Consider the following 26,779-nt stretch of genomic DNA (forward strand, 5'->3'; position numbering starts at 1 on the left):
GCGGTGGGGGGTCGTAGGTCGTTGCGCCTCAGAATGGTCACTCGAATCACATTGCATTGCTTCTGAGCGGCTATCTGCCTTCACATGAGATGGTTTAAATGGCAATTCATGTAAAACAACGTGGTGCCCGGGTCATATCATTGTGTTCTAGCTCAGTTCTGATTCTTAGAGTTTGGCTGCTTGATGCAAACCCAGCTCTCTTTCCGCCGAAAAGCCAAACCTCGCGATTCTACACTCCTAACAGCTTCCACAAGCCCACCTAATAGACTGGGAAGTGCCACTTGACTCTGGACCCCAGTGTTCCACCGCCGGCCCCTTGATCCTCTCCTCCTTGAGTCGCTTGTTGGATTCGAGTGCTTCCTGGAGGGCGTTGGGGTCGACGGTCCGGTCATAGAGAGGATTCACCGCTGCCGGGTTGTACAGTAGCTTCTGAAGTTCTTTGATGACCTTCGGGTGCATTCCGGAGAATTTCTGTGGTGAGCAGCTCTTCTTGTACCCGGTGTTGGTGAAGGTGTCCGTCGCTGTTGCAGGACCGTTCATGCTTTTGGTAATTTTGGATCCGGTAAAGGTATTCTCTGCCGTGCGTCGATCTCCGATCGACGTTCTGAAGGCATTTTTAGAACCGGGAAAGCTCTGATCTACCCTGCTATCCAAAGACTTCTTCCACTTAAATGGGGGCAGGATATTCGGCGAGGTTGTCATGGGAACGGGAGTCATAGGGATGATGAATATATCTTCCAGGGGTGTCCTGAAAGACACTTTGCGCCCGAGAGTCTTGGGATTGGCGAGCATAGCCGGGACCTTAAGGATTCCTCTGAGCTTGGGCTGGGCAATCTCAAAAATCGTGGATATTGTAGAAGTCTCAGTGACGTTTCCGTTGGCCTGTCCACCACCCGTGAATCGTCCATCAGCGTCGTATACTTCCCTAGCATTTGACTCATCTTCTTCAATCATGCATCCAGGAGCACCAGGAGGCTGCCCCTCGTCGTTCTCCTCGTCGTGATTGGTGTCACGTCCGTCGCGGACCCGTCGACCTTCTTGGCGACGCCATCCAGGCGGACCCGGATGACGGAAGTTCACGATCGCTCCAGGATGATCAGGATGATGGCCAAACCTAATCTCTTGACGAAAATACCCTCCATGTGCGTCACCAGGATAGTTCTCGGCCGCAAAACCACAGCTACCTCCGATAGGTGAGTTCTGGGCAGTAGGTTGACTCTTGATCATCGTGTTATAATCCGGATAAATTCGATGCTTATGATAGATAGAATCTCGTGGATCAATAGTCACTTCTCTCGGATCGGCAGCCGCAGGACTACGCCTCGGATCTAAATGGAAGGCGGGAATGTGCATGTGCATTCCAAGGAACACGCGGCGGTTGCCTTCAGCAGGAGGGACATAATCTGGTGGGGCAACATGTCCCGCGGACCTATTAACGATGTTTCCGTCGCGGTTGGGGAATTGAAGGGCAGTAGAAGCGCTGGCGGTGAGTCTGCCCCTGAGAGTTGCGAACATTGGTGGAGAGTTGGCGTTATGCAGAGAGGCAGGTAAAGACCCCAGGTCCTCGTTTTCTTCCTCATCCTCTTGGAGAGGCGAAAAAGGAGGGGATGAGAACTCGAAAACTATGTCCACAGTGTTGCTCGCACCGGTATACCCGCGGTTCAGATCTTCTTCACGGAGAGACGGAAGAAGACGTAAGAAATCGATGGCTCTGTTCGGAGTGGAGGTCGCAGAATGAAGTTCACTGTCTTTATCAGGATCCTCTTCGTCTTGGCGGAGGGGAAGCAACGGGAATCGAAACTCATGAGCTACTGCAGTCGAGCTGGAAGTGCGAGCTGAGTCTTCGTCTCTACTCTCTTGGTCCGACAAAGGCGGGAAAGGCGGCGATTGGAACTCGTGGTACCTCGCGATGTTGACAGAGATGTCGTCTAGGGCGTCCGACGACGACAGAGTCGGGAAGTCCTGCGACGATGTAGTTGGCAACTCCTCCAGGAGTGGGTGGAGGAGGTTCAGCGCGTCATCCGTACCGTATGATGGCTGGCGTGGTGAGCCGAGCAGCAAAGAGGTGTAGCGTCGCACGAGGCCCGGGGGCGGACGGCGCCAGTTCGGGATTCCGACCACGACTTCCCGGGTATGGGACCCCTGGAAGGACAGGACATCTATGTCCGCAATCGTATCCACGGAACTGATTTCCCTTGGATTTGTGTCCTCATCGAATGGGAATGGCATGAAAGTCGCTGAGTGGTCAGGATTGGGTGGCGAGTGACCGTTATGCGTATTCTCCGTCATGTTGGAGTAGGACTGTGATTTTGAAAACGGGTAGAAAGATGATATCGACGACGGCGAGGAAGTGGTAGTATGTGAAGAAAGAATTCGAAGCACGCCGGAAAGGATGTAAAATTGTTGGAAAGGACAAAGAGCAGGCAAAGACGTGATGATGGTGGAGTTGTACAGTCAATTTTCGGGTGATATTAGTAGAGGTGAGGGAGGTGAGGGTAGATATGCTAGTATAAGTGAAGCCGGGGATAGAAAGAATTTGGATCGTATTTGTTTGAATTGAGGCTCAAGGTAGAAACTGGCGGGGTTCCGGACTTCGTTCCATGGCGGAGATATTGAAATATGCTAATGCGTTGTGAACGACGTTGGGCAAAGTCGTTACTCACCGCCAATATGACCTGAGCGAGAATCTTTGAAATGGCTAGGAATGTTACCGGAGATAAGTCTAGCATTACATAGTGTGGCATAGCATCGTGAGTTCAGTGCAGTGTTAAAGAGATGTCGAATCTAAAAAGTAAGGTCCATAGGTACCAGGTGGCAGATTCACGAGCTGGAAAGCATTGACTATCAATTACCAAACGTTTCTATCCCGGATTAATCATTATATCCATCTCTCTACCTTTTTTGCTTCCCCCCTATCTTCACTTCGTGCGTATATCCGTAGCACATTACTCTACCATAGATGCTCATTGCCTCACTGACTAGGAGTGATCGAGGAAAGCCCTTCATATCCGGTGTAAAGTCGAGGGAACGTTCTTCTACTCCACAGGCCTAAAGAAGTCATAAATGTCGGCAAACTGCGTATCCCGACCGGTAATATCCTCAAGCTTCCGCTTCAGATCGTTCTTCTGCCCAATCCACCAGAGACGGCTCGTGTTCGCGTGCTGGAGATAATAGCGGACCGCCGGGGGACGCGTAAAGGTCCCGGATTGCTCCCGTCTTGCCGCCAACACCTATCATCTGTTAGTTGGATCAAGATGTGAGAGGAAGTGGAGGGGTCTCTTACCGATGTGTTCACCAGCATGATAAGTGATAGTCTCGTAGGTGATCCCGCGGCCTGTACTTGAGCATCAAACAGGCTGGTATCACCCCCAGAAAGCGTCATATCCACACCTCTTCTTGAGGGCGGTCTCATACGAGGCTAGAAGAAGACGACGGCGCCACGCCTAGAGCTGGCCAACGAAGTGGACTTGGTCAGTCGAGACTACCTATATAAGCGTGCCTAAGAAGTTCCCAAACCGACCTTGATCACTCGGAAATTGAGACTGAAGTTTCAACGGGCAGCGAAGGTGAAGCTCGCGCTCGGAAGCAGCAACAAGTTGAAGACGGCGAGGCAGAAAATTACTGCGATGGTAATCGCGGTACGGCAATATGTAGTCCACTTAACGACGTATTGATTGCAGGTCCGACAGGTTTAGGGTTGTGGTGAATTAGAGTTAGTGTGGAGGCTATTTAGGGGTGAGCAGCAAGGATACTGGGAGTTGGCGATCCCTACATCAGAGTTTTGGAGCGAGAATCTAAGGCTAATTGGTGTGGGAGACCTCAACGTGAACTGTCAAAATTTCATGAACGTTGCAGCGTGGCGTCAATGGTACGATGGATCTAATAAAGGCAGTTTAACTAGACGCACCAGAACGTGATCATGATCAAGCTCAGTGTCAGCTTATGATCGCTCAGTCACTTCAAAGCGTCAAGACATGATTCACGCAATGGAATGCTTTCTTGATCAATATATCAATTCCTTATAGCGTAGTAACGAAACATCGTACAGTACAGTTTCAAATCATACATAATGCAGAAACATATCCAAACATCAACACATACATTTTTCCAACAAATCCAATATCCCCGTATCAAATCCCACCTCATCCTATCGTATCATCTAAGCCCTTCGCCTCCGAGCAAACTAACTTACAAGCACTGGTGGTAGTAGGCGTTGATGACGGAGCAGGTGGTTCCGGAGACACAAGTTCCGCTGCCGGACCAGTTGAGACCACCACACTGCGAGTACTTGGCGATGGTACCACCGGCGGCGGCGGTGGAAGAGGCAGCCGGAGCGGCGCTGGAGACGCCGGAAGGAGTCGTGGTGGTGGAGCCGTAAGTGGAGCCGATAGGGCCGAAGCGGATGTTGGAGTAGGTGACCTGGGAGTCGGGGGCATCGGCGATGACGTCGTCGGGGTTGCCGGATGTGGTCGCGCAAGTACCACGGGCGACACCGGGGTCGGTGGCGGGCTTCTCGAGAGGCCAGTTGCTGTCGAGCCAGAGCATGTTGACGGCGTAATCGGCCCAGATGCTCATGACCAGAACGTGACCGCGTCCAAGGGACTCGCCCATAGCGGCCATACCACCCTTGATCGAGTAGTCGTTGGTGTCGCCGAAGACGCTCTTCTGGGCAGCACAGAAGCTGTCGGTGATGGAGTTGCCGGTAACACCGGGAATGTTGACGGTCTTGTTGTCGATGACGACACCGTTCTGGACCCACTTGCGGCGGATCTCGGTGAGCGTGCCGGTGTCAGTGCCGTCGGCGGTGACGAACTGAGTGACGACAGTCATTTTGGTGTTGGTGTTCAGGGTGTTGCTGGAGCCAGGTCCGTAGAAGTTGAGGTTGCCCATGCGGTAGGGGTTGATGTCACATCCGTCCTTGTCGCAAACACCGGCGTAACGGTCGTCACCATCACCACACTCAGTACCGTCGCAACGGTACTGTCCGTCGGTGGTACAGGGGTGGGGAGTGTAGGCGTTCGAGATCGAGTTGGCCTCCCAGATGTCCATCTCGGGACAGCAGGTTCCGTAGCGACCACCGCCAGAGTTGGCATCAGTGGCCGAAGGGTTCCAGTCGATGACGTTGGCCTCTCCGTTGATGAACTTGATGTCGTGAGGGCACTGAGCATCACAGTAACCGGTTCCGTACTTGGCACCAGCCTTGTTGGTGGGGAACTTGGACAGACCACCATCGGCGTCCATTTCGACGAAGTAGAGGGCACCGTTCAAACCGCAGCCAAGCTTGGAGACGTCGACATCGAAGGTGAACTCCTTGTTCTTCAGGTAGAACAGCTCGTACTTGGTGTCGGTGGTGTCCATGAGGTAGACACGCGATCCGACGTTGGTACCGGTGCTGGCCTTGGTGACGAACTTCTCGGTGAGCGCATTGCCGCTGGTGGTGATACCGTAGGTGCCAGAGTAGTTGGCACCATCGACAGCGCAGTTGGTGGCGCAGGTGACTGGGTCGGGACAGAGAGTGGCGTCCCAAGCGCTACCGGTGTAGCAGTTGGTGGAGCCACTGTTGGTGTGCAGCCAACGCCAGTTGGCATCGAGGACGATGGAACCGGCCTGGTTGGTGCAGGTTCCGCCGGCGGCACACTTCTGCCAGGTGAGCTTGGGGTGGGTCTCGGCGGTCAGAGTTCCAACATTCTGTGCCGAGGCAACAGCGAGGAGGGAGAGCGAAATGAGAGTGGTGGCGCTGATCTGCATGATGAATGTCTGTCTGGAGTGAACTGCTTGGACTGTGAGTGAGTGAGTGGAAGAGTTGGATGAAGATTCAAACCATTGGCGGGGAGGAGGAACAGTTTATATATCTCCAGCTCCATGGGCCAAATGCTATCCCGCCGCCGCCCTCGTTGGCGCTCACCTGTTGGAGAGAGGTCCCGTAGATGGGCAATCTGGTTCTACCATAGTGAGGTGGTAAGTGGAGCGGGACTGTTCAGCGTGTTCCGCAGCCCCTGGCAAGCTAAGATGGTCCCTGACATTGATTCCCAGCAACATTTGCCTCCGCCTGCATCTAGCATGGCATGCAGGGGACGCAAATCCACCAACCTCCCACCCCGGATACTAGATCTACTGTCCCTGGACACACCGACTGTGTGGGTATCGTCAATTTGATCGACAGACGTCACGCCGGCTCGACGGCCTGGGAAGCCGTAATTGTGGCCTTACGGTCCAACGGACGTGAGTGGCACGTGCAGCGTTCACCATTTTCAATACCCGGCTGGCGGCCAACATGGCCCAGGTCTTGCTCTTATGGAGACCGGCGAGTGTACATGGCCGGCCCGGCTTCCTACGTGGCCAACCCGGCGTGGCGGAATACCGATGGCCGTGTTGGTGACATCCCATGATGAAACTCATTGAATATCCGCAACCTTTCCTTAATCAGAGCAGTGGGGGCGCGCGTCGTGCGGCAAGCCTAGAAAATCCGGGAAGACTGCGGGTTGGATGCACGGCTCTGCGACTTGTGGAAGAATAGCAACGACTCTGCAGCGTCCTTGCAATCTGCACACCCGTATCAAATTCCTTTGCTTCCCCCTAATTCGTTCAGCGTACCTCTACCAGCCAGTAGCCTTCAGGCTACTAGCAGTTACGAAACTCTCTACACTAGATTTCCCCCGGATTTGCTCTGGACAATGGACATCATCCGCAGGCCAAGTTGTGTCAGGCTCGGCCATATGACGGTCCCCAGCCCAGTCGCCAAGGAGAATTTTGGTCGGCTAACCATCAGAGACGAGTAGCCCAAGCCACATGTAGTAGCACTGCGAATTTCGCGGGGAAATACATCCCGACAAGCCACCAAGTATCGGAACTCGTAGGAGCGGGTTGGGTACGGCGCTTGTTTGTACCGTAGGGATCCAGACCCTGCCATCTGATTCACCCCACGCGGGGAATGACAGCCGGCTAAAAGTTTAGCGAGCGGCGGTGGCGTTTTCGCGGTGTTTTACGGAGACTTATGAGGCATAGCCTCGTCGGTAGCTTCGACGAGGCCTGTAGGATTCTTGGTTTGTTATTCTTTTTTTCCGTTGAGTATCACTTTGCACTTCATAACTATCATCGCCGGTTGACTCCCCGCTGGAACATCCGAAAATCCCGATAAAATAGGGGGAGGAATAGATTGCCTACTATAGGTGTGTATATACGGGCCGTTGTATACCGGCAAAAGGTGGTCCCGCGCACTCTATCATCATTCCTGAAGGAACACCGACAAAAAAGTCTGCCATGGTAACTTTCTAAGGTTAAATCCAGGTATGCTGGACGTATGTATCACCGAGAGTTCACTGCCCAGGTTCGAAGCAATCTATCCTGAAGAATTTGAACTCCGCCACTACGTGATGGTGAGAGATGTTATAAAATCTCACGATATCCGGGGTACCTATCCACTACTATAGAGCAGCTATGCAACAAGGAAATGATAATTCTCCGAAGGATCGAGGCCCGAGCGGTCCTACTAGATAGCCAGCCCCAGCGGCTCACCGGTCCATCAAGTTTCCCTCCCGGCGCATCCGTCCGTGCCGGCCGAGGACCTATCTACATGTGCGTTCCGTCAATGTCAGGCACTCGCTCCACTCAGCTGCATGAACGGTTTATGTCTCTACAACGTTCCTGCATGCCCACAGCCAAGGCGGAGACTTGATCCTACACTACAGTGGGGAACGTCAACTCCTGCAGGAACCACGCGCCGTCGGCCACGGGTGAATTCCGGGGTAGCACCCACGCCTTAGTTTTACGAAACCAATGTGGCGAGGCGAAACGCGGTGTTAATTCTCATACTATAACTAATAAATTGGCTTTTATTACTGAAGTACTTTGTATTTACTCTAAGCCCTGATTCCAAGAAAAGCTGCCTACAGACGTCTGACGGCGCTTTTTAACCACCGGAGCCCGCACCCGCACCGCCCGCGCTGCCGCTCCCGGAAGACGCCAGGCCACAGAGGTCCGTTAAGTTAGGCACGGCGATAGGTACGGTGCCCAGGGCATCCGGATTGCGAGTGGAACGGAAGAGCAAATGATCGAATTTGAAGCAGCACTATACGGTGATAGCGAACAGGCGATTATACGTACCACAACGGGTGACACGGGGGTTCATCTCAACTTTGCGATGAGAAGTAAGGTTTTCCCATGACTCCGAATATCAATCCCAACCTCCCTACGTTACCTTGCTGTTTTTTTTCGCTACGCTCTTTATCCACGCGATAGTTGCATCGTATTCGCACTGACCAGGTGACCCCATACAACTTCCGGAAATTACACCCCAGGATTGTGGCATAAAAGTCCATATTAACCCAAGATGTAAACTAGTCCAACCACGGTTACTCTCTTTATCGTGGCAAGATCTAGATAGCGGTTATCGGGGCGCTTCGGTTGTGTGCGATCATAGGGAAGCGGAACTGTTAATTTCTTCGTATCCAGTGATCCGGAAGCGCTACTATCTTATCTGATGAAGTTCAAATGAGTGACAGCATGTGCAAATTCTGGTTGAGAAACAAGTCGCATCAACCACAAAGAGTCGGTTTGTTATGTTCTGATTTGTACCGACGTTACTCTACGTATGGCGCATATAATCCAGTACTTGTAGCTTAATAGCGGAAGATTTGCGTTGGTAGGTAGCGTGAAGCAAGTGAAGAAGAATTCGATAGCGTTTCGCTTGTGGCACAACAAACAAAGCAATCATCATTGATGCCGATCGACATATCACCAATTCAACATAGAATTTCTAAAGATATATTGAGCTACGTCAAGATTCGTATACTGTGTAGAGCTCTGTGTTTTCTGGCCGGTCGTCATTTGGCGTCGCACATCTCAGCATCGATAAACCATCTGAATCCTTCTTCTACAACGGGAACAATCTCCTCTGTGCGACCTATACGTCACACGCCTAGTGGGGGAAGAAACTCGGTGTAGCCAATCGTAGCAGATCAACTCTTAGAGTTTTTAAGCTGCCAGCGGGAGTGGTAAAGGTTGTTGGTTTGGGCCCAGCGATATTCTCTCTGCACTGGATATCATTCACATATTTTTGCACCATGAGTTGCATAAAGCTGGCCCTAACCCAGCGTACCTCAGTGTGTGGTGGTTTTACCCATGTCGCTGACTCGCCGATACCAGATGGGGCTTTTATGGGACTCTGAGTCTGAGGCTCTGGAGTCTGAGCCTTGAAAGTTGAGGTCTCCCTGATCATCTACGGTACCTATTTTAGGCTTCGATCTTGTTTGTGAGCGAAAACAATGATTCGACAGGAAATAGATAATGGCGACGGCGACATCAGTACTTTTCCAGAAGATCGCTTAAAACTTCGCAAACATCGAATGCGACGGTCTCAAGATATTGTTAAACGCCTATACCAGTCCCTTTGCTCAACAGTTCCGTTGAAGTTACTCTACTACTGTTTATATGAAGCGCGATGGATTGTAACAGATGTCAGGTAGCCCTCATTTCATCCGACTCCCCAACAGCTTACAGGACAGCAATTAATCCTCCTTGCTAAATCGTTGCTCCCATCTCCTTTCCGTGGATTCACCAGAACGCCCATGTCCCTGCTCTCCGCACGAATCAAAGTCACCCGGGGAATATCGGTGGAGTTATTCGTGTACCAGTCTCCAGACGTCGGATGCTCAAGTTCCTCCTAGATAGCATTCACAACTGCTAAAGGGACTACTTATGCGATCACTAGTTCCTATTCCTTTCGAATCTCGGCCTTGCTAGTCTCCCTCCATCTGATATCCATTGCCCTAACCGTCTACTGCCCTTCGACCTTCGAAGCCCATGCTCTTTGTACATAACCTCAAGTTTCCCTAGATCCACCACCAAACGTGTGCCCCGACGGTCGTCGTATCGTGGGATGTACGACGGTTGTGTCGGGGAGGTGATCGTTATCTGTTGGCCATTACGTGAACAGTTCGTCTGCAATCTGTTAAGAGACCAGTACAGCTGAAGACAGTAATCAATTCATAGAACTCCCTGGCGCCACTCAACTTCTCTTCCCTCTCCCGTGCCACTCGTATTGTCTTTCCCGATGCTAGTTTTGCTTCGCTCGCAGGTTCTGGATTCCAGTTCACTGTGCCGTACCGGACGAAGCCCCAACGACATAAGTTCGAGCCAATGCGAAACCCGTATCGCAAAGTTCGCAGGCGCGGGGACGAAGCCCTGTGCTGATGTTGCTGAAGGAAGGAAGTGAAGGAAGGAAGTTCGAACTTCGGCACGACGAGAAAGGGAATGGATAATGAACCTTATGAAATGGCGCTCAATCCCGGTCGGAAACTGGCTTTGCTTCCATAAGTAAATACTACCCGTAAAGGCGGCTAATTTAGCTTCCGGACAAATTAGCCGGATGTTAAAGTTGAACCTCTGCTCCAACATACGATAACAACCCGAACCTTCCGAAGTTAGTGCCCTTGGCGGTCTTGGCTGCTACGGCACAAACATCTACATAACATCTACCGTTGACGCCGAGTGTGAGAATGATAATTATCAAGACATTAAAATGATTTACACGGCTGTAGCAGGCTGTCTTGATAGCCATGGAGGAGTGTCGCGTTGGTAGTCCTTGATCCGATAATTACCGTTCCCACGCTTGCCCATTAGACCGGCAGTGATTTTTCGAGTTCCCGCTGGTGAGCGACCCAAGAACGGGTGAGGGACAAAAACGTGATCAATTGATAAGAAGCTTGTGATGATGTAGATAATGATGATCTGATGAGAGACCGACCGATGACAGGAAGAACAGATTGCGGTACTGTCTGACCGAAGCCAACAATACTTCCTACAGTGGAGAGCGGTAAGAAGGGACCCTGTAGCCCCGTGTCAATTACCAGTAGTAAAGTAACAGACGGCAACGAACTTCACCTACATAGCAATCGCGACATATGATTCGCGTCATACGGTTCGAGAGAGAGAGAGAGAGATCTTCAGTTTATTTCGCATGCCGCCTATCTAGGCTATGGCGAAGGTCATGAGGAGAGGTGGGAAGGGACGGGCGGGCATGCAGGCCCATTTCAGTCTTTACCGTGTATCTACTTTTCTGGGACAGGCCGGGGCGGAGAGCAGGGAAAGCCACATCGGGCCGCTCGGTGCAAGCAGGGTTGGACAGTGGCGTGGAAACGGGGGGGGGTGAACGGGGTGATATTGCCATGATCTAAATAGGTCGCATGCAATCAATGATTAAACAAAAAATTCGAAGCAATTCGAAGTGGTTGTATTTTGGATATACAAGTTGATCCTCTTGCGCTCGAAAGCTTCCTCGATTGATTTCTGTAAGTATTCCGTCCGTATGTAGATGGGGATAATGTTGGGTTTTGAATCATCGTAGGCTAGTCCGGTGGATGTCGGTTTCAGCAAACACACTGGCTTGCTACATCACTCGTGGAGGGTCGAATCAGAGGGAGCTGGCGATTGACTCTGCGGAGCCCTAAAGTGGTAATTGTTTTATGGTTCTCCCCAACCAGGAACACTAGCATATGTGCTTCGACCCAACACTTTTCTCTCTCTTTCTCTTCAACCCTCCAACCTTCTGCTTCTCCAACATCTACCTTTCTGTTCCTCCAACTCAACAAAACAGAAACCACAATCGCATTCGGATACCTCCACCATGTCCGGCAGCAAGTTCCTCCTCCGTGGCGATTGCAGCGGGTCGTCATGAAGCCACAATCTGTCTATCTATACCTATAAAGGGCAGTGGTGAGGCGTTTTACGGTGGCGTTTTCCGTGGCTCAACCCTAAGTTTCTGGCATTATTTCACCTCGATGGAGCCAAGTAAGTTTCTACTTATACCTTAAGAGTTTCAAAGTAGATCTAATTGTTATTTAGTGGCCAAGGCGTTTCGTTTAGGTATCCGACGTTATAACAACTTGCTTTCCATGACATCGCTCGGGACCAAAGAAGATGCCTTTCGACCCAGAGACGGTGGAATTTTTTAGTTTCGTATTAAAGGCGCCCTACATCACAGAATTGGTCCAATGATCGCATCCCAGGGAGTCCAACTATGATTTGCACAAATTTACATTCATGATCCCCACGATCTTGATTGGCAATTGGAAAACCGTCTTGGCGTCTTTCACGACAATTCCGTGGATGCTCAGGTGTTGCAGGAGCTGACAGACATGCTCTATGCGCATAATCCATTGATTCAGACCTGGCGTACGGCTGGAGAAGTCTTGACTGACAACCCAGAGCAACCTGTTGCTTTGCAGTTGCGCATGCTGGATATTACGAACCGGGATCCCAGAACTTACAATAGACCAACAGCCGATGAAATCGATGTTTTGATTGTTGGTCTTGGAGAAGAGGAATTCGATCATCGCGATATCGTTCTGCACCATCGCAATCCCGAAGAAAGTTATCGAGGATTGAGGCACGTCACCGGATTAAGCTCTCTTATCTTCCTTTGAGATATGTGTTGCTTTTGATAAACGGCGAGTAATGTTGGAGACCGGATATACCATTGAAGGACAATGAAGAAGCCGGTCCAGCAGATCGCGATGAACATGGTGTGGAAAGGGATTCCGAGCAGTTGAGTCTTGCCAGAGCTCGAAACCCGAATACAGGCAGAGGTGGAACACGACACTTTACTCAGGCGATTGACTTTACATTAAGTGGCGCTGGCCTAATGACCACACACCGTGTGTTCGCCACACGGGTGTTTACTAGTCCTACACTGAAGAGCGTAAGTAAGTTTCCACTCCTAGATTGCCGTCTACACCGGCCTTTCAGCCGTTGCACTCCCAGAACCAGCTACTGACCCCATAGCTAGACGGGGAGCAAAGCGTCGTCGCGAGACGATGGCGGCTCACCATCACGACGGGCCTAGCCAGCCCGTGGCGAAGCGAGCAAGGGGTGCTAGCCGCACAGAAACGCCGGGTGCTCCCTTCGCTCTGCCAGAGCCGGATGTTGAAGATGCCCTGGCACAGTTTCCGTCGGCCTCATTGCTGAACGGAACTTCTCGGCCTCTGGGACTCACACGCCAGAAGCCGTTCGCGCAGCGGACCGGGCGCTGGGCCAGGGGAGGATACTATCGCGGCGGACAGAAGCCGGTTGTTCAACCCGTTGGACAACCGGAACTTGCTATGGTTCCTGGCATAGCAGGGCTTCCCGCTACCGCAATGTCCACCAAAACCGGTGCGACTTCGGAGCACGACGCCATCCCTGTTCCTCTCGAGACAGTTGTCGTCGTCGTCGTCGTCGCCGCTGCCGCCGTCAACGCCACCGATGTGGAGAAGGCCCGGGAGTCTTTCGTGCGGAGCTCGTTCGCTGCAGTCGTGGCCGCTTCGGCCCCTCGACTAGCAACAGCAAGCCCTCGACCAGCAGGCTCGACGGTCGCTACGGCCGCTCGTCCTGGTCTAAAGACCAGGCGAGCGTACCGCCGCTGGCTCGACTTCTCGGAGCTCCCATCCACTCCTCATTGAGGAAGCACTGCCCTGGCTTCGGCCAGCGGTTAGTGTTTAGCAATAGTGGTGAGAGGGGTTTTTTCTTTTTTTTCTTTGTTTTTTCATAGCAGGACTGACCATGAGATGAATAACAATTTTTTTTCTTCCAAAAGCACTGGAAAACTCACGCCAAAGTAAAGGCTCAGTGGAAGAAGAGAACGTGTGGGAATGTGACGTGATGTGTGTGTAGGCAAAACGAGTTTCTGCTAACAGAATGAGGAACTGGTAAGGAAGCTCGCCCACTACACGGCGGTGTGGTATCGTTAGGGATCTTCGATACGTTTAGATCTTACCTTTGTATTTCTTACCCTTTCTCAATAACCTTCTAGGTATCTTCAATTCAACCAGCTAATTTACATGCGTTCCCAAGGTAAAATTTTGAAGACTAATTCCACTCCTTATCAGTCGCTCAATATAGGTAGTACATGGCGGTATGGTTGGGATCTTCGATACGTTTAGATTTTACCATTGTATTCTTGACTTCTTCTAAGTAACGTTCTAGGTACCTTCAATTCAACCAGCTTTTACTTAGATACATGCGTGCCTCAACGTGAAATTTTGTAGACTGGTCCACACTTTATCACTCGGGGTTTTTCAGCATGTCAAATCATGAACTCGCTGAAAATGGAAAAGGCTGAATACCATCACAGGTGTATTTAGAAGTTTAACCTTGCACAGACCTTTATCATGGGCGGCGGCGACAGGCGGCCATCGTTGTGCGAAAATAAGTACAGGGACAACTCCTCTTCAGGTTCGGACTGCAAGAGCGCCGGGCATGTTCGTCTTATGCCCCAAAGTTCTACAACTACCACAACTACCACAACGATGCCGTGTTGTAGATATTCTACTCGTGGTTACCTGATGCTCTTCTGGATGTCCTGCTTGAACCACAAGCACGCTCGCTCCCGCCGTCGTTTACCAATAATTATGTACTTTGACGATACTGTCCAGAGTGGGGCGCTCGCGCAACATGTCCGGCACTCGCGCACTATGCCCGCTCACAGTCACCAGAAGAGCACAAGACTCTGGCCGCCTGTCGCCGCCTATCGCCGCCATACGTAGATGTCGGTGGGTCACATTTCTACCCCTGTCATTTGTCTAGGGGTTCTTCTCGATGCCGGGGGGTGCCGCACTACTTAGGCTGAGTAACGCATGGTTACAACGTGGCGAGGAAACGAGTCCATGATCTAGATAAGCTGCAAGGATGAGAAGGACATGCATGTCCACTTGCAGCTACTGTAGTTATCCGAGCTTTTTGGCTGAAGAATTGAAGCCTATGTAGCTAAATACTTACGTTGGACTTCCTGAGCAGTGTGAAGTAGGGACGTCGGCAGGACTGTACCCAAGGAGGATGGAAAGGGGGGAGAAATCAGGATGAGCAGGAGGGACGAGGCGAGCGATTCGTCCGGAGCGGAGGAGCACGGTAAGTATGCATTGTGCGACGTTCATTTGACTCTATTCTATTCGTCTGGCGGCCTTGCCGGATTCGGCGAACAGGTGTCTGGGAGTCCCGTCGGGACGCCTTAGGGCGAATGTGCAATGGTGGGCACCTGGAACAGAAAACGGCGTGCACCAGTGTTTTGGAACTGTCATGAGACCAAGGTCCATTCTCGAATGGAGAATGGGGAATCATGAAACACTAATCACGAAACATAAAAAATGAAGAAAATATAGAGGAGCAGATGCCAGAAGTGTCGCCGCGTCACTCAATCTGCCATACAGCAATCCTCACCACTCGGTCGCGTTTCACCGATACAGGAACGTTGCTCTTCCATTGGCATTTCGAACCAGGCATGAGCTTGAGAAGCCGGGGCGAGACACAACTATCGGACATGTACTCAGTGCAGGCAACAGCCCGAAAAGCCCATGGGCTGGGCTGGGGCTGGTGGGCTGATCCGATAGCCCGGGCTGGCGCCGATGGGCTGTTGCCTGCACTGCATGTACTCGCAGTCACGGCGCCGGGAAATCTTTGTGCGTCACTGCTGCAATCCGTGGCTCAGCTGCTGTTCCATTGGTCGAGAAGCGGCTGAGCCACAGATTGCAGGGGGTGCGGGGTTCGCAGACTTTTCGGAGCTGCGAGTCGGTACATACTCCACATATCTACAGACTCCAGAGAGCATGGAACACTAGCATAGAAGCGACGTTCACCGATTTCAGCCGTCCCGGGTCTCCCCTCCGCCCCCACTTCCCCGAGCCTAGGCCTCAAGTTGACCACAGGACGCCACGAGTCTCATCGTCGCCAACCCCATCTTCCACTCTGGCAGAAATCTATCCTGCGCACCGGAAGTCCCCACCATCTCGGATTGCACAACAGTCGAGAGTCCACGGCGAGTCTTCTTACCGCGACTCGCGATTGGCATAGCTTCTAGTTGGTGATGCAGGGGATCTGCATCAGGAAAAAAATTATCCGTTGGGGGCGTGTAGACGTTCCTGACTCTGGTAACGCTGGGAATGCTAAGGCGCTATTGCATATTATGAATGCCTGTCATCTCCAGTGTGAACGACCAATGACCAGTCATTTCCAGTATGAACGACCAATGCCCAGTCATTACCAGTATGAACGACCAATACCCAGTCTATTTCATGTATGATTGGAGACACCGAAAACCGTCTGCGCTGCCTCTCGTTGGAGTAGTCAACCATCCAGAAATTCCTACTGTGCACGGTGTTTACGAGTAGGCAATATTTCCTGCGTATTTCAGCGGACGAGCAGGACGAGCAGGACGAGCAGGACGAGCAGGACGAGCAGGACGAGCAGGACGAGCAGGACGAGCAGGACGAGCAGGACGAGCAGGACGAGCAGGACGAGCAGGACGAGCAGGACGAGCAGGACGAGCAGGACGAGCAGGACGAGCAGGACGAGCAGGACGAGCAGGACGAGCAGGACGAGCAGGACGAGCAGGACGAGCAGGACGAGCAGGACGAGCAGGACGAGCAGGACGAGCAGGACGAGGAAACGGGCGAAGAGGCGCTATTCGGTCGGGACAGGAAGGGCGAGGAAGAGAAGAGACAGATCGCATTCGCGGTGCTTCCAGTGGAGTATTCGCCCGTCCTACCTTTTTACCCGATGCGTTGGGTGACGTCAGCATGGCGCGGTCCAAAGCCTAGCAGCCTACTGTCACGTGTGGCAAGAACCATATTCGTCTATCACCTATCATACCAGAGCAATGTCGCGCGCCGGTGTCCCCAACCTACTATTTATCGGCAGCGACGAGATGACACCATCTATGAGTTGACGGAACGGACACGTTGACCGTACCAATGAGTCAAGGAACGGAAGAGGTGAACGCACAGAGGTTTCGACAGAGTGGCCTAGTCAGGGAGCGGAAGAGTCAAGTGGCGGGGAAAGACAGGGCACGGAAGAGTTGAGGGCATGAAACAGTTGAATTGACGGCCCGACGACGGCACGGACGAGTTGACCGCATGTCAGAGTCAAGGGAGCGGAGGTGTTGGGGGAGCGGAGGTGTTGGGAGAGAGGAGGAGTTGAGGGAACGGCTGGTCAAGGGCGAGGCTGGGGAAGAGTCGTGTGAACGGGCCGGTCAAGTGCGAGGCTGGGGAAGTGTCCAGGGAGCACGGCAAGGCCGGGGAATAGTCGAGGGAGCCAGGCGAGGCCGCGGAAGAGTTGTTCGAACAGCTAGTTGAGGAGGGCGAGGCTGGGGAAGAGTTTTGGGAACGGGCTAGTCGAGGGCGAGGCCGGCGAGGCCGGCGAAGAGCCCCGGCAGCACGGCGGGGGCGCGGAGGAGCCGAGGGAACGGGCTGGCTGAGGGCTAGGCTGGGCGAGGCTGGGAAAGAGTCTAGGGGGCACGGCAAGGCCGTGGAAGAATTGTTGGAATAGGTAGTCAAGGGCGAGGCTGGGGAACAGTTGTGGGAACGGGCCGGTCAAGGGCGAGGTAGGCCGAGGCCGGGGAACAGTTGAGGGAACATTCTGAGGTCGCGGAAGAGACCAGGGAGCGGGAGCGAGGCTGGGGAAGAGTTGTGGCAACGGGCCAGTCAAGGGCGAGGCTGGGGGAAAGTTGTGGGAGCGGACGGGGTGTAAATACTACATACCATTGTCCAGATAGGCCACATGCAAGCAATGAATAACACAAAACTCCCACTGATTTCTAGGTATGATGTTTCTCCCAACAGCGTTCCAACGAACGTTCGAACACCCACCCCAGCTGACGTCGTTCACAGGGAAGACGGTGGCATGGGTCAGTTCACACGCTTTCAACTCACTCGACGCGCCGAACGTCGCACGTTTTATGAGCGACGCCGACTCCGTTCATAGAGAATTTTTTTTTCCTGATGTGTGGTGCCGAAACCGAAGCATGTATGTAGGTAAGTGGAGTACCGTACCGTAGCCGTTCGGCCCCGTGTCAGCGTCAGCGTCAGCGGACTTTTCCGATTGGTATCGCTACTATACAGTAGATCCTGCAGATATATAATTGTGGGTGTGGGGGCCAAAATAAATAGGTATGTAGATATGCGAATCCAAGTAAATCTGGTAGGTGCCAGGTGGTCGTGGGCGATCTTAGATCTAGGCGCATCCTCGTGGTGGTGGTGGTGGTGGTGGTGGTGGTGGGCTGCGATGGAGATGTATTTCCGAGGAGCGAGCAGTTCGATCCGAGGGATATGTATGTATTATATGTGCATTGGGAACGAGAGCAGCGGACCCCATCCCGGAGATACCTATCGAATTGATGGAGCCGGAGCAAAAGAAATTCGGTAGGTATAATGCAAAGCCAGCCAATCGCTCATCCACCAGTAGCTGGGCCCAGAGATCTCCTCCTCCTTGCATTCGTACCTATTCCTCACCGCTCCCCGACCCGCGAATCATTTCGCAACATGGCAATATATGCTCCCGCTTTGGTCGCCGCCTGCGGCTACGGGGGGGCACATCGACCAGCTAACTGGCCGACCCATCACCGACCGCTCACTGACCACCAACCAGCCAACTGAACGAGCTACCTACCTAACCGGTCTTCCAAACAATGCTCAATTAGCCCGTACTGCCGAACAATTGAAGGGCAGGTATCAATGGCAGGTATCAATGGCAGGTATCAATGACAGGTTTCAATGGCGACCGTGCATCTCAACGCAAAAAGAAAAAGTGACGGATGGTCTTGGATGGAAGGTAATGCCGCATCAGTTTACTCGATCTGATGGATCGGAAATTGTAGTGTTGTGGACGTCGAGATTGCTCGGCAGCACAGGCAAAATCAGTGACCATCGGCGGGTCGACCGGTCTGATCGCATCGCCCGGGTAGCTACCATATCTAGAGCACAATGAGCTATCGTAATTCTGGGAGGGGCGCGTTCGAGAGGATGGATGCTCGACGTCGGTTGGGCAGCATGGCGATTTTCGACAAGATAGGTATCCTCAGGTGTCTTCCGGTAAGGAGCGGAGAACCTGCGGGCAAACGCGCGCTCGTTGTCCGATATTTTTGCCGCAGTGCTTCGATTGAAGACTCCGGATGCTTTCATTATCGCCACTAGAATGCTGTCGGATCAGTGTCCCAAATCAATTAGAAAACGAAGTCATAAATCTGACAGGAGGAGAGCCTCTACATGCCGTAGATGCTGCTAATGAATGGTCACGGGATTGGTAGCATAATGTCGCTGACTCTGGCTGGACAAGCCCGAAGGGACAGACCTAGAATTCAGAGTACCACTCGAAATTGGTGCCGACGGCTGCTGTAGATGTGACCACCAATACAGATGGCGAGAGTCTTGGGAAGTCCGAAGCACAGATGAACTCTGCGAGCATGGGCGGCCATCCATTACGTCACACGATCTAATCGATCTGCGACTAGTTATATTAGGCAGCGGCAAGTACCGCATTCCGCACCCTCCTAAACTAGCACGCGGCAACCAAATTAGCCCCGATCCCGTCCGCCTCATCCGCACCGGCGCACCGGCGCACCCACCCAACCACCTACCCGCCCGCCCGCCTCCGCACTCCACTACCACCGCTCCAATGGCGCCCACCGCCAAATCCAAGCCGAAGCCCACCAACTGGCCGTCCACACTCCCGTACCTGACTGCCCCCCTCCTCAGTCCCGTGCTCACCCGCCGTCCCACTTCCCCCACCATCGCCTCGCTGAACCTCCACACGCCCACACCCACCTCCTCACCATCAGCCCTAGTCCGTATCAAGCCGATCACTACCCCCTCCCACCCCGCATGCGGCCAGTCAGGCCTCTTCGCGACGCGCACGCTCGCCGCGCGCTCGTGGGTGCTCGACTACCTCGGCGTGTACCACACGGCGGGCGAGAGCGATCCAAACAGCGACTACGATATCAGCCTGGACCGCGAGAGCGGCGTTGCGGTCGACGCGGCGGGATGCGGGAATGAGGGTAGGTTCGTTAATGATTATAGAGGCGTTAGGGAGAGGCCGAATGTGGAGTTTGGGGATAGGAGGACGGGAGACAAGGGGGAGGGGGAAGGGCAGGCTAGGGTCGCGATTTATGTCGGGAGTAAAGAGGTTAGGAAGGGTGAGGAGTTGCTGGTTAGCTATGGGAAGGGGTTTTGGGAGGGGAGGAGGGGGTGAGCTGCGCGGTGGGGCGACGGGAGAAGGCGCAGAAGCAATCGATTCGGTTCGGTTCCATCTCCCGCTCATACACATGTGTTTTTCCACATCTCGCGAATCTCTGGAACATATCACACGTACTGACGAACAGGCCGGACGCGACATCCATCCATCCCATCTGCTTCGGTAGAAGAGAGGAGGAGACGCCGGCTCCAGTCTCAGCGCCACGGACGACGCACCGCAGCCTCGCCAGCCTTGTAGGACACCCATGTGCCGATATCCAGCACTTTTGTCCGGCAGGGCGCAGCGCACTCGTGCGTCGAATCTCGATATCGCCGACAGCCCGGCAGCGCGCATCGTCAGTGCTCGTTAATTCCCAGCGCCCACCCATGTCCTTGTTCATGACCATGTCCTTGCAAATGGTTATCTCGCCGACTGCAGCAGCCGTACAGCTACCCGAGACCCAAACCCAGACCCAAACCCAGACCCAAACCCAGACCCTATTGTTGATTCATGGTACCAGTACCAGTACATACGTGATGGGCTCAAAGCGCATGTCATGCCCATGCCCATGCCAGACACAGCAGCTCGGAAGATCCATCAACTCCGCCCTCCCGCCCTCCCGCCCTCCCGCCTCCCGCGACTAGTTGGTCTTTGGAGTCTGGGTGGGATCTGAATGTCTGGCACGCGAGGGATGGGATGGGACGGGACGGGACCAGGGACGGGACCAGCCGCGCGAGGCAAGCGCGAGGGAAGGGAGTGCAGAATTGCAACTGCCGAGTGCGCGCGCGCATGGGTGGGTGAGTGGGGCTGGCTTGCCGGTCCAAGCGCTGCGACGTTCGACTACGGTAGCACACTATGGACAAGGACGGGAAGTAGGCTTATGATCGCTTACATGCTATCGAGATCATGGCATTTTTAGTGGAAGCAGTACTGTAGGCGCTGTGGATGAGTAGATTTACTGGAGTCGTTCGTTTGAAGCGAAGCTGGCCCGTTTGTAGTAGGCCTATTGCCAGTGAAGTCAAGATGAACGAAGCCGAGAAGAGTGAAGATAGATACACAATCACCTCATATTGCCATCGTGGGAGAATCTCGTACATCGGTAGCACAGTGGGAGAATACTTGAATACTTGACATGTTTTCATCCTGCGCCCCCCGAAATATCACTCGCCTAGAGTAAGTACCGGTACATTGTACCTGCTTCCCCTCTCTCCCTCCGCCGCCGAGCGACTACGTATCACCGCCCCTCCTCACCTCCCCGCCTCCTCGCCGCCGGTCGCCACTGATCACGGCCCCTCCCCCTCCCAGCCTGCCGTCCTTCCCCGTTCCTCGCAACCTCTCATCGCCGCCGCCATAACCGTCGCACTCGCACTCGGGTATCTCCACCACCCACCGCACCCACCGCAACCACGGCACCCACGGCACCCGTCACACCCACGGCAACGACAACGGACCCCACCCTCGATTCGTCAGCAGCATCCATCCGTCGCCCCCATCTCACACGCATCTTTCGCATACTCCCTCCCTCCCGTGCCAATTGATCGGGTGGGCAGGTTACGTGGGTTGGGTACCCCAGCAAACGCCGGAAAGATACCCAGACGGGCACGCGCGCGTACCAAACAGACAGGCAGAGACACAGACAGGCGGACAGAGACCCGACCCACTGGGCCCCCCCTCCCAGTGCCCCCCATACCCCCCGGTACCAAAAGTTAATCCGCCACTTATGATCCAGTGTCCACTCACAACCCACATAGAGCACAACCCACTTGAGGACTCTAGTATCCACGTGGCGACATCCTCCACTCCACCCTGTACTCTACCCTGTATCTACCCAGTGGTTAACGTGTTGGAAAGCGCGAACTCCGCCGTATCGGCCTACCCTGTGGGGCACGGTAACGGACAGGTTCAGATTCGGGGGTGTCTTTCATACATACAAACCTAGTTGGTGGCGTCCGCACTGGCGTCTGCAGTCTGCATATGCAGGTAAAAAACGCTGTAGATGTGTGGATGGCTGAACTCTGAACTGAAGTGGAGCGGTGGGCGGCGGAATATTCTAGAAGCCCCGTGCATGCACCCACCCATGCAGCCACTCCACCTAACTCTAGAGTATGTAGATTTTCCCCTCGAGCTAACGGGGTCAGGGTAACGTAGGATTTATGCCCCCGTCCCCCGTCCCCTCCTATCCCCTCCCACCGGATCCCCGCCGGAGGTGGACGGCGGATGCGGGCTTCACTCACTCACTCACTCACAAAATCTTCAACACCGGAACAAGAACAAGAGAGAGGAAGAAAGAAAGGAAGGAAGGTGGGTGAATAGCATTAAAAGATCGTAGAGTTATGTGGGTCTCGTAACTAAAAACGGCATTATGAAGTCACGTAGAAAACAGATCGGAAAAAAAAAGAAAAATCCCGGACTCCAGTGTCCAAAAACGAGTGCCTCTAGCAGCCGGTCCAACCAACCAAACCACGAACGCGCGAAACGAAGAAAGAAATGGTAAAAAAAAGAAAGAAGAGGAGAAAGAAAAACAAGAACGCCCAGTAAATAGTCCAGTCCCGTCCAGCCGATCGCAATTACAGTAATCTGCACACCTAAACATTCCAAAACCCCTCTGTCGCAGTGGTGGCGCCGCCACCAGCGCCAGGGGGACCAGCAGCACCAGCACCTGCACCCGCTCCAGCACCAGCAGCACCAGCAACTCCACTTCCAGCACCCGAGCCGCCACCACTACCGCTCGCACTGCCGCCGCCAGTAGTAGTAGTCGTTGCATCCCCAAAGTGCAGAGCCTGCTGCATCGCATCCCAATCAACCCTGAGATCCCCAATGCTCTCGGTACGTTCCCTGGGCCCGGCCCCTAGCGGCGGTATGTCATGTCCTCCTAGCTCGCCAAAGCTCGGGAAACGGAAGTCGCTGGCCGACGCGTGGATCGAAGAACTTGTCGGATCCGCCCATTCAGCTGGCGCGTACTGTGTCCCAAAGATATTCTGTTGCTGTCCCCCCGCTCCTGTCCGTGGGGCCGTGGTGGTGGGCGTGTTCGCTGCGTGAGAGTAGCTGGGCGCCTGAAATTCCCATTGCGGGAAATCCAGCTGCTGCTGCTGTTGCGGCACGGAGGTGGGCGTGAGTTGTGAGTTCTCCTGCTTGATCACCACCGGCGGAGGAGCAGGAGGCGTATTTTCGGAATGTGGAGGAGGAAGGGCTCCAGGCTGAGGTGGCGGGAGCTGCATCGGATTACTCTCGTATCCGAATGTCCTCGCGAAGCCCTCGAATACGTCTAGCAATTTTCGGCCAAGGGTGTGACATGTAGCGATGGATCGAAGGGCCCGCTTGCAGACTTCGACCTCGTCCCGCAAAACGCAGCGTAGTGAGGGTTCATGCGAGCAGTGTCCCAACAGTAGGATCACCGCTGCCCGGAATGTCTGCAGATACACCAGTTCCTCGGTACGAAGACCGAAATACTTGTCGAATCCTTCATGCCGCGTGGCTCGGAAGAGCAGATGTGATGTGATCTTCGATACCTGCAGGGATTGCGCTAGACAGAAGCTTCGGAAGTCTGGGTTCAGCTCTGGCTCGGTGAAGTATCGATACAGGAGGAGACGACAGTATTGGAGGAAGAAGAGGGCTGCATTCTCATTAGCGATAGCTACCAGGGCAACGGTAGGGACAATTACGTCGTAGGGCTCCAATCTCGAGCGGCGCAAAATTCTGAAGATTGGTCATGTGCGGAGGAAAACGCTCCCAGGCCCTCTTGAGCTTCTCATCCAAATCCTGCACCCGGTGCTGATCGCGCATTTCGCCGTTGTCGTGGAGAGTAAGATTGATGAGCGTGCTGCAGAGATTGCTGACGTGAATCTGTGCAATCATCACCTGCAGGGAATCCTCCATATTGTGAGAGGAGCAGAAGGTCTCTTTATCGTCCGGGTCGACCGTGCACGAAGCAATCTTGTCTTCATCATCCAGAGCTTTAGGGAGAGGGATTTCGATATCAGAGTCGTGGAGAACCATGCCCCGGGACTTCTTGAGGCAGGCTTTCCGTTCCTGGATGTATGCGGCCCAGAACAGGCGTCGGCGGGACTCGAGTTGCTGCTCTGTATACAGATTATTTGGCTGGGGGATCCGATCCAGCACAACGTCTTGGCATACCCGTGCCATCGATCCAGTTATCATCCAGCAAGGCGAAGGGAGGGATGCATTGTCCAAATACATCGACATCAACAGAAGAACTATCCATCTCGTCAGCAGAATGCACTTTGCGAGTCAATCGGAAGGGCTTACACATTGCGTCATCTGCCGTATAGGTAGGACTGTTCAGGTCCGCATACTTTCTCGCCAAATGAAAGAACTTCCAGCCGGTTCTAATTGGCGCGTTAGCGCCCAATTCACCACCAGACAATCGAACGGAGCACCGACCGTTCCTGTGTATCCCCCCGTCCCGACACCTCCATAAGCTCCTCCGTGTCTTCTGCCATCTGGCTCGCCACCGCAAGCATCATCTGTACAATACAAAAGATACCCTTCACGATGCCGCTGTCTTCCTCCCACATTGGCTCCGTGTATGCACGCTCATACTTCTCCTCCCGAAACAAAGGCCAGACGAAGAGCGGGGTATAGTTCTGGATGGTCCGGCGGAATACCTCACATAGCCGGTCAGCGATGGGTTTCGGCGGCATCAATACACGGAGGTCCAGCGGTAGTGTGGCACTCGCAATCGATGGATACTCAGACAGCAACGGTACCCGCGGTGCAGACTGGGAGCCATGAGATTGTGGTGAGGCATAGTCGGTATTAGGATAACCGAGGTCTCGCAGATATGTCTTGTATGATGAGATGAACTGCGGATTGGAATCGAACACGCCCCGAGACGAACGTGGCATCACTTCCCCCTCGTGGGGGTTGTTGATCGGAAGAGGATTCCGACCTTGTGAATTAAATTGCATTCCTCCACGATAGCGGTCGGCTGTAGCCGGAACGCCCGAATCACTGGATTGCCTCCACCATTCGTTGTGCATATGTTCAGAATTGGGGTCTGGATGCAGTCCATTGCCTGCGGTGGAGCCTGCTACCGACGAAGAGCTGAACTGGGGACTCGACGACGGCGAACGCTTCTCTAATGGCCTCTGGAGTGCTATATGTGAAAGTGTTGCACCCGAACCGCCGAGCATAGCTTCCGCATCTTGGAGTTTCTTTGTAAGATCCTGGACTTGAGCTTCTAGCGTCCGTATTCGCCTGGATATACCACATCAGCAATATTTACTTCACACAAGGGGATAATTCAGTACCTCGCAGGCCCAGCTCGTCTCCGATCTTCACCCCCTTCCGAGAATTTGCAAACCAGACTGGCCAGCGTGCAAGCCGAGCAAGGACCTTCGTCGGGCGTATCACACTATTCCCGGGCTCCCGTAAGCTTCCATTCCCGTTCAATTCCACCAATTCCTCTCCGCTCCCCAACCAAAAGTTGCCATACCCACCTTGGTCTTCCGAGCTCTGCAAGCATCACAGGCTCTACTCCTCCGTCGCCGCTGGAACGGCCTCCGAGAGCCAACCGGCTTGCGCGTCTGTGCCACCCCCGGCAGCAGTATCAGGGCGTCCGCATTGGCCGGGGATTGGCTCCTCTTCAGGGCTGAGCCGGCTCGAACATCATTCATGCCGCCACCACCTCCATCTCCACCACCACCACCTCCGTCACCACCACCACCTCCACCTCCACCATCACCTAACCGTAGTGATGGGGATTCTCCTCGGGCCTGTAAGGGGGTGAAATGGATTCTTGGGTCGATCTGGGGGAATTGTTGATGTTGTTGCTGCTGCTGGTGTTGCTGCTGGTGTTGCTGTTGTTGCTGATGTTGTTGCTGCTGTTGGTGGTGGTGGTGTTGATGCGCCAGGCTTTCCAACGGGTGATCGCCACTCATTGGTTAAGGTAGATGTCCCGGCCGATCTAGGCGGGATAAGGGGGCGAGACAACCGCCGAAGCCAATGTCGAAGGGGGTGTATGGATATTGGGCAACGCCGGTTCGTAGGTAGTTAACGGTTCGTGAATTTCCTGGATCCGCGATGCGTATTGAGGTTCCTGGAGCCTTGGGGAGGGAGGGAAACAGTATGATGGATGGAGGACGGCAAGGCGAGGTGTAGTGAATAGGTGGTAAGATCGGAGGAGGGTAGGTGAGAAAATGCGGCAGCGGGAGATTGAGTTTCCGAGGGAGGCGGGGGGTGGTCGTGCGAGGAGGATGTTGAGTCGAGTTCTGACCGAGGGAGTCGCAGTCGCAGTTTACATTATTTTTTTTTCTCTTGGCTGTGTGTTCGGGGGAGAGAGAAATAAGAAAGAAAAAAAAATGTCGGGTCTAATGGCTGTCTGGCTGGCTGTCTGGCTCGCTGGTGGTTTTGCCACTCTCCTGTCCTCTCCTCTCCTCTCCTGTCCTGTCCTTCCGTCTCAGACATTTTCCTTTCCTTCCAGAAAAGTGAACCGCGATATGATTCATCCCAAGCACCAAGCACCGCGCTCTGCGTCCCCCGCACTTTCCGCGGGGCGACACACGCCGCCGAGCTCGTTCGCATGCTGCAAGCAGGAGCGTCATTGAAATCGTTCGGACGTGGCCCGTGCCCCCCTCCCTCCCCCCGGGGGTGCCCCACCACTACTTCACATCTCACATCCGGGTGGAACTACTCGTTCTACGCCCAATGGAATGGACGGGGATGAGGGCGAGGGTGGGAGGGAAGGCATACAGGCCCAGCAGGTGTGGTGGTGGTGGTGGTGGTGGTGGACGTGGTGGTGGTGATGGTGGTCGTAGTGGTAGTACTGGTGGTCGTTAGTGGTGGTGCA

General features: G+C 53.8%; 7 protein-coding genes across 7 annotated transcripts; 4 read left to right on the forward strand and 3 right to left on the reverse strand.

Moving 5' to 3' along the window:
• Positions 1 to 237: 237 nt before the first annotated feature.
• Positions 238 to 2,289, reverse strand: BZA05DRAFT_445119 (uncharacterized protein; the record flags this gene model as incomplete). Its single annotated transcript, XM_051486971.1, has 1 exon — positions 238 to 2,289. The coding sequence occupies one exon, from the start codon at positions 2,287 to 2,289 to the stop codon at positions 238 to 240; it is 2,052 nt and encodes a 683-aa protein (XP_051339465.1).
• A 575-nt stretch (positions 2,290 to 2,864) lies between these two features.
• Positions 2,865 to 5,787, reverse strand: BZA05DRAFT_436361 (cellobiohydrolase 1). The gene is made up of 5 exons (XM_051486404.1): positions 4,193 to 5,787; positions 3,521 to 3,621; positions 3,391 to 3,418; positions 3,284 to 3,334; positions 2,865 to 3,230 (listed from the first exon to the last, which is right to left on the reverse strand). Exons 1-4 carry the CDS (start codon positions 5,746 to 5,748, stop codon positions 3,292 to 3,294), a joined length of 1,728 nt encoding a protein of 575 aa, XP_051339466.1. The 5' UTR covers positions 5,749 to 5,787; the 3' UTR covers positions 2,865 to 3,230; positions 3,284 to 3,291.
• A 7,025-nt stretch (positions 5,788 to 12,812) lies between these two features.
• BZA05DRAFT_445122 (uncharacterized protein) lies at positions 12,813 to 13,436 on the forward strand (the record flags this gene model as incomplete). Its single annotated transcript, XM_051486972.1, has 1 exon — positions 12,813 to 13,436. One exon carries the CDS (start codon positions 12,813 to 12,815, stop codon positions 13,434 to 13,436), a length of 624 nt encoding a protein of 207 aa, XP_051339467.1.
• A 1,395-nt stretch (positions 13,437 to 14,831) lies between these two features.
• On the forward strand, positions 14,832 to 17,221 carry BZA05DRAFT_445123 (uncharacterized protein; the record flags this gene model as incomplete). The annotated part of the gene is made up of 3 exons (XM_051486973.1): positions 14,832 to 14,880; positions 16,160 to 16,482; positions 17,096 to 17,221. The coding sequence occupies 3 exons, from the start codon at positions 14,832 to 14,834 to the stop codon at positions 17,219 to 17,221; spliced, it is 498 nt and encodes a 165-aa protein (XP_051339468.1).
• Positions 17,222 to 17,825: 604 nt separating this feature from the next.
• On the forward strand, positions 17,826 to 18,219 carry BZA05DRAFT_48271 (uncharacterized protein). The gene has a single exon (XM_051488349.1). The coding sequence runs from the start codon at positions 17,923 to 17,925 to the stop codon at positions 18,166 to 18,168; it is 246 nt and encodes an 81-aa protein (XP_051339469.1). The 5' UTR covers positions 17,826 to 17,922; the 3' UTR covers positions 18,169 to 18,219.
• A 1,090-nt stretch (positions 18,220 to 19,309) lies between these two features.
• On the forward strand, positions 19,310 to 20,469 carry BZA05DRAFT_398452 (uncharacterized protein). The gene is made up of 2 exons (XM_051483714.1): positions 19,310 to 20,035; positions 20,120 to 20,469. Exon 1 carries the CDS (start codon positions 19,417 to 19,419, stop codon positions 19,987 to 19,989), a length of 573 nt encoding a protein of 190 aa, XP_051339470.1. The 5' UTR covers positions 19,310 to 19,416; the 3' UTR covers positions 19,990 to 20,035; positions 20,120 to 20,469.
• A 2,087-nt stretch (positions 20,470 to 22,556) lies between these two features.
• Positions 22,557 to 26,259, reverse strand: BZA05DRAFT_474091 (fungal-specific transcription factor domain-containing protein; the record flags this gene model as incomplete). Its single annotated transcript, XM_051488106.1, has 6 exons — positions 25,431 to 26,259; positions 25,242 to 25,345; positions 24,373 to 25,188; positions 24,238 to 24,317; positions 23,634 to 24,185; positions 22,557 to 23,584 (listed from the first exon to the last, which is right to left on the reverse strand). The coding sequence occupies exons 1-6, from the start codon at positions 25,869 to 25,871 to the stop codon at positions 22,557 to 22,559; spliced, it is 3,021 nt and encodes a 1,006-aa protein (XP_051339471.1). The 5' UTR covers positions 25,872 to 26,259.
• Positions 26,260 to 26,779: the final 520 nt, after the last annotated feature.

This window comes from Tricharina praecox (genome assembly GCF_024521635.1).
Source record: "Tricharina praecox strain CBS 144465 chromosome Unknown BZA05scaffold_12, whole genome shotgun sequence".
Taxonomy (NCBI): Eukaryota; Fungi; Ascomycota; class Pezizomycetes; order Pezizales; family Pyronemataceae; genus Tricharina; species Tricharina praecox.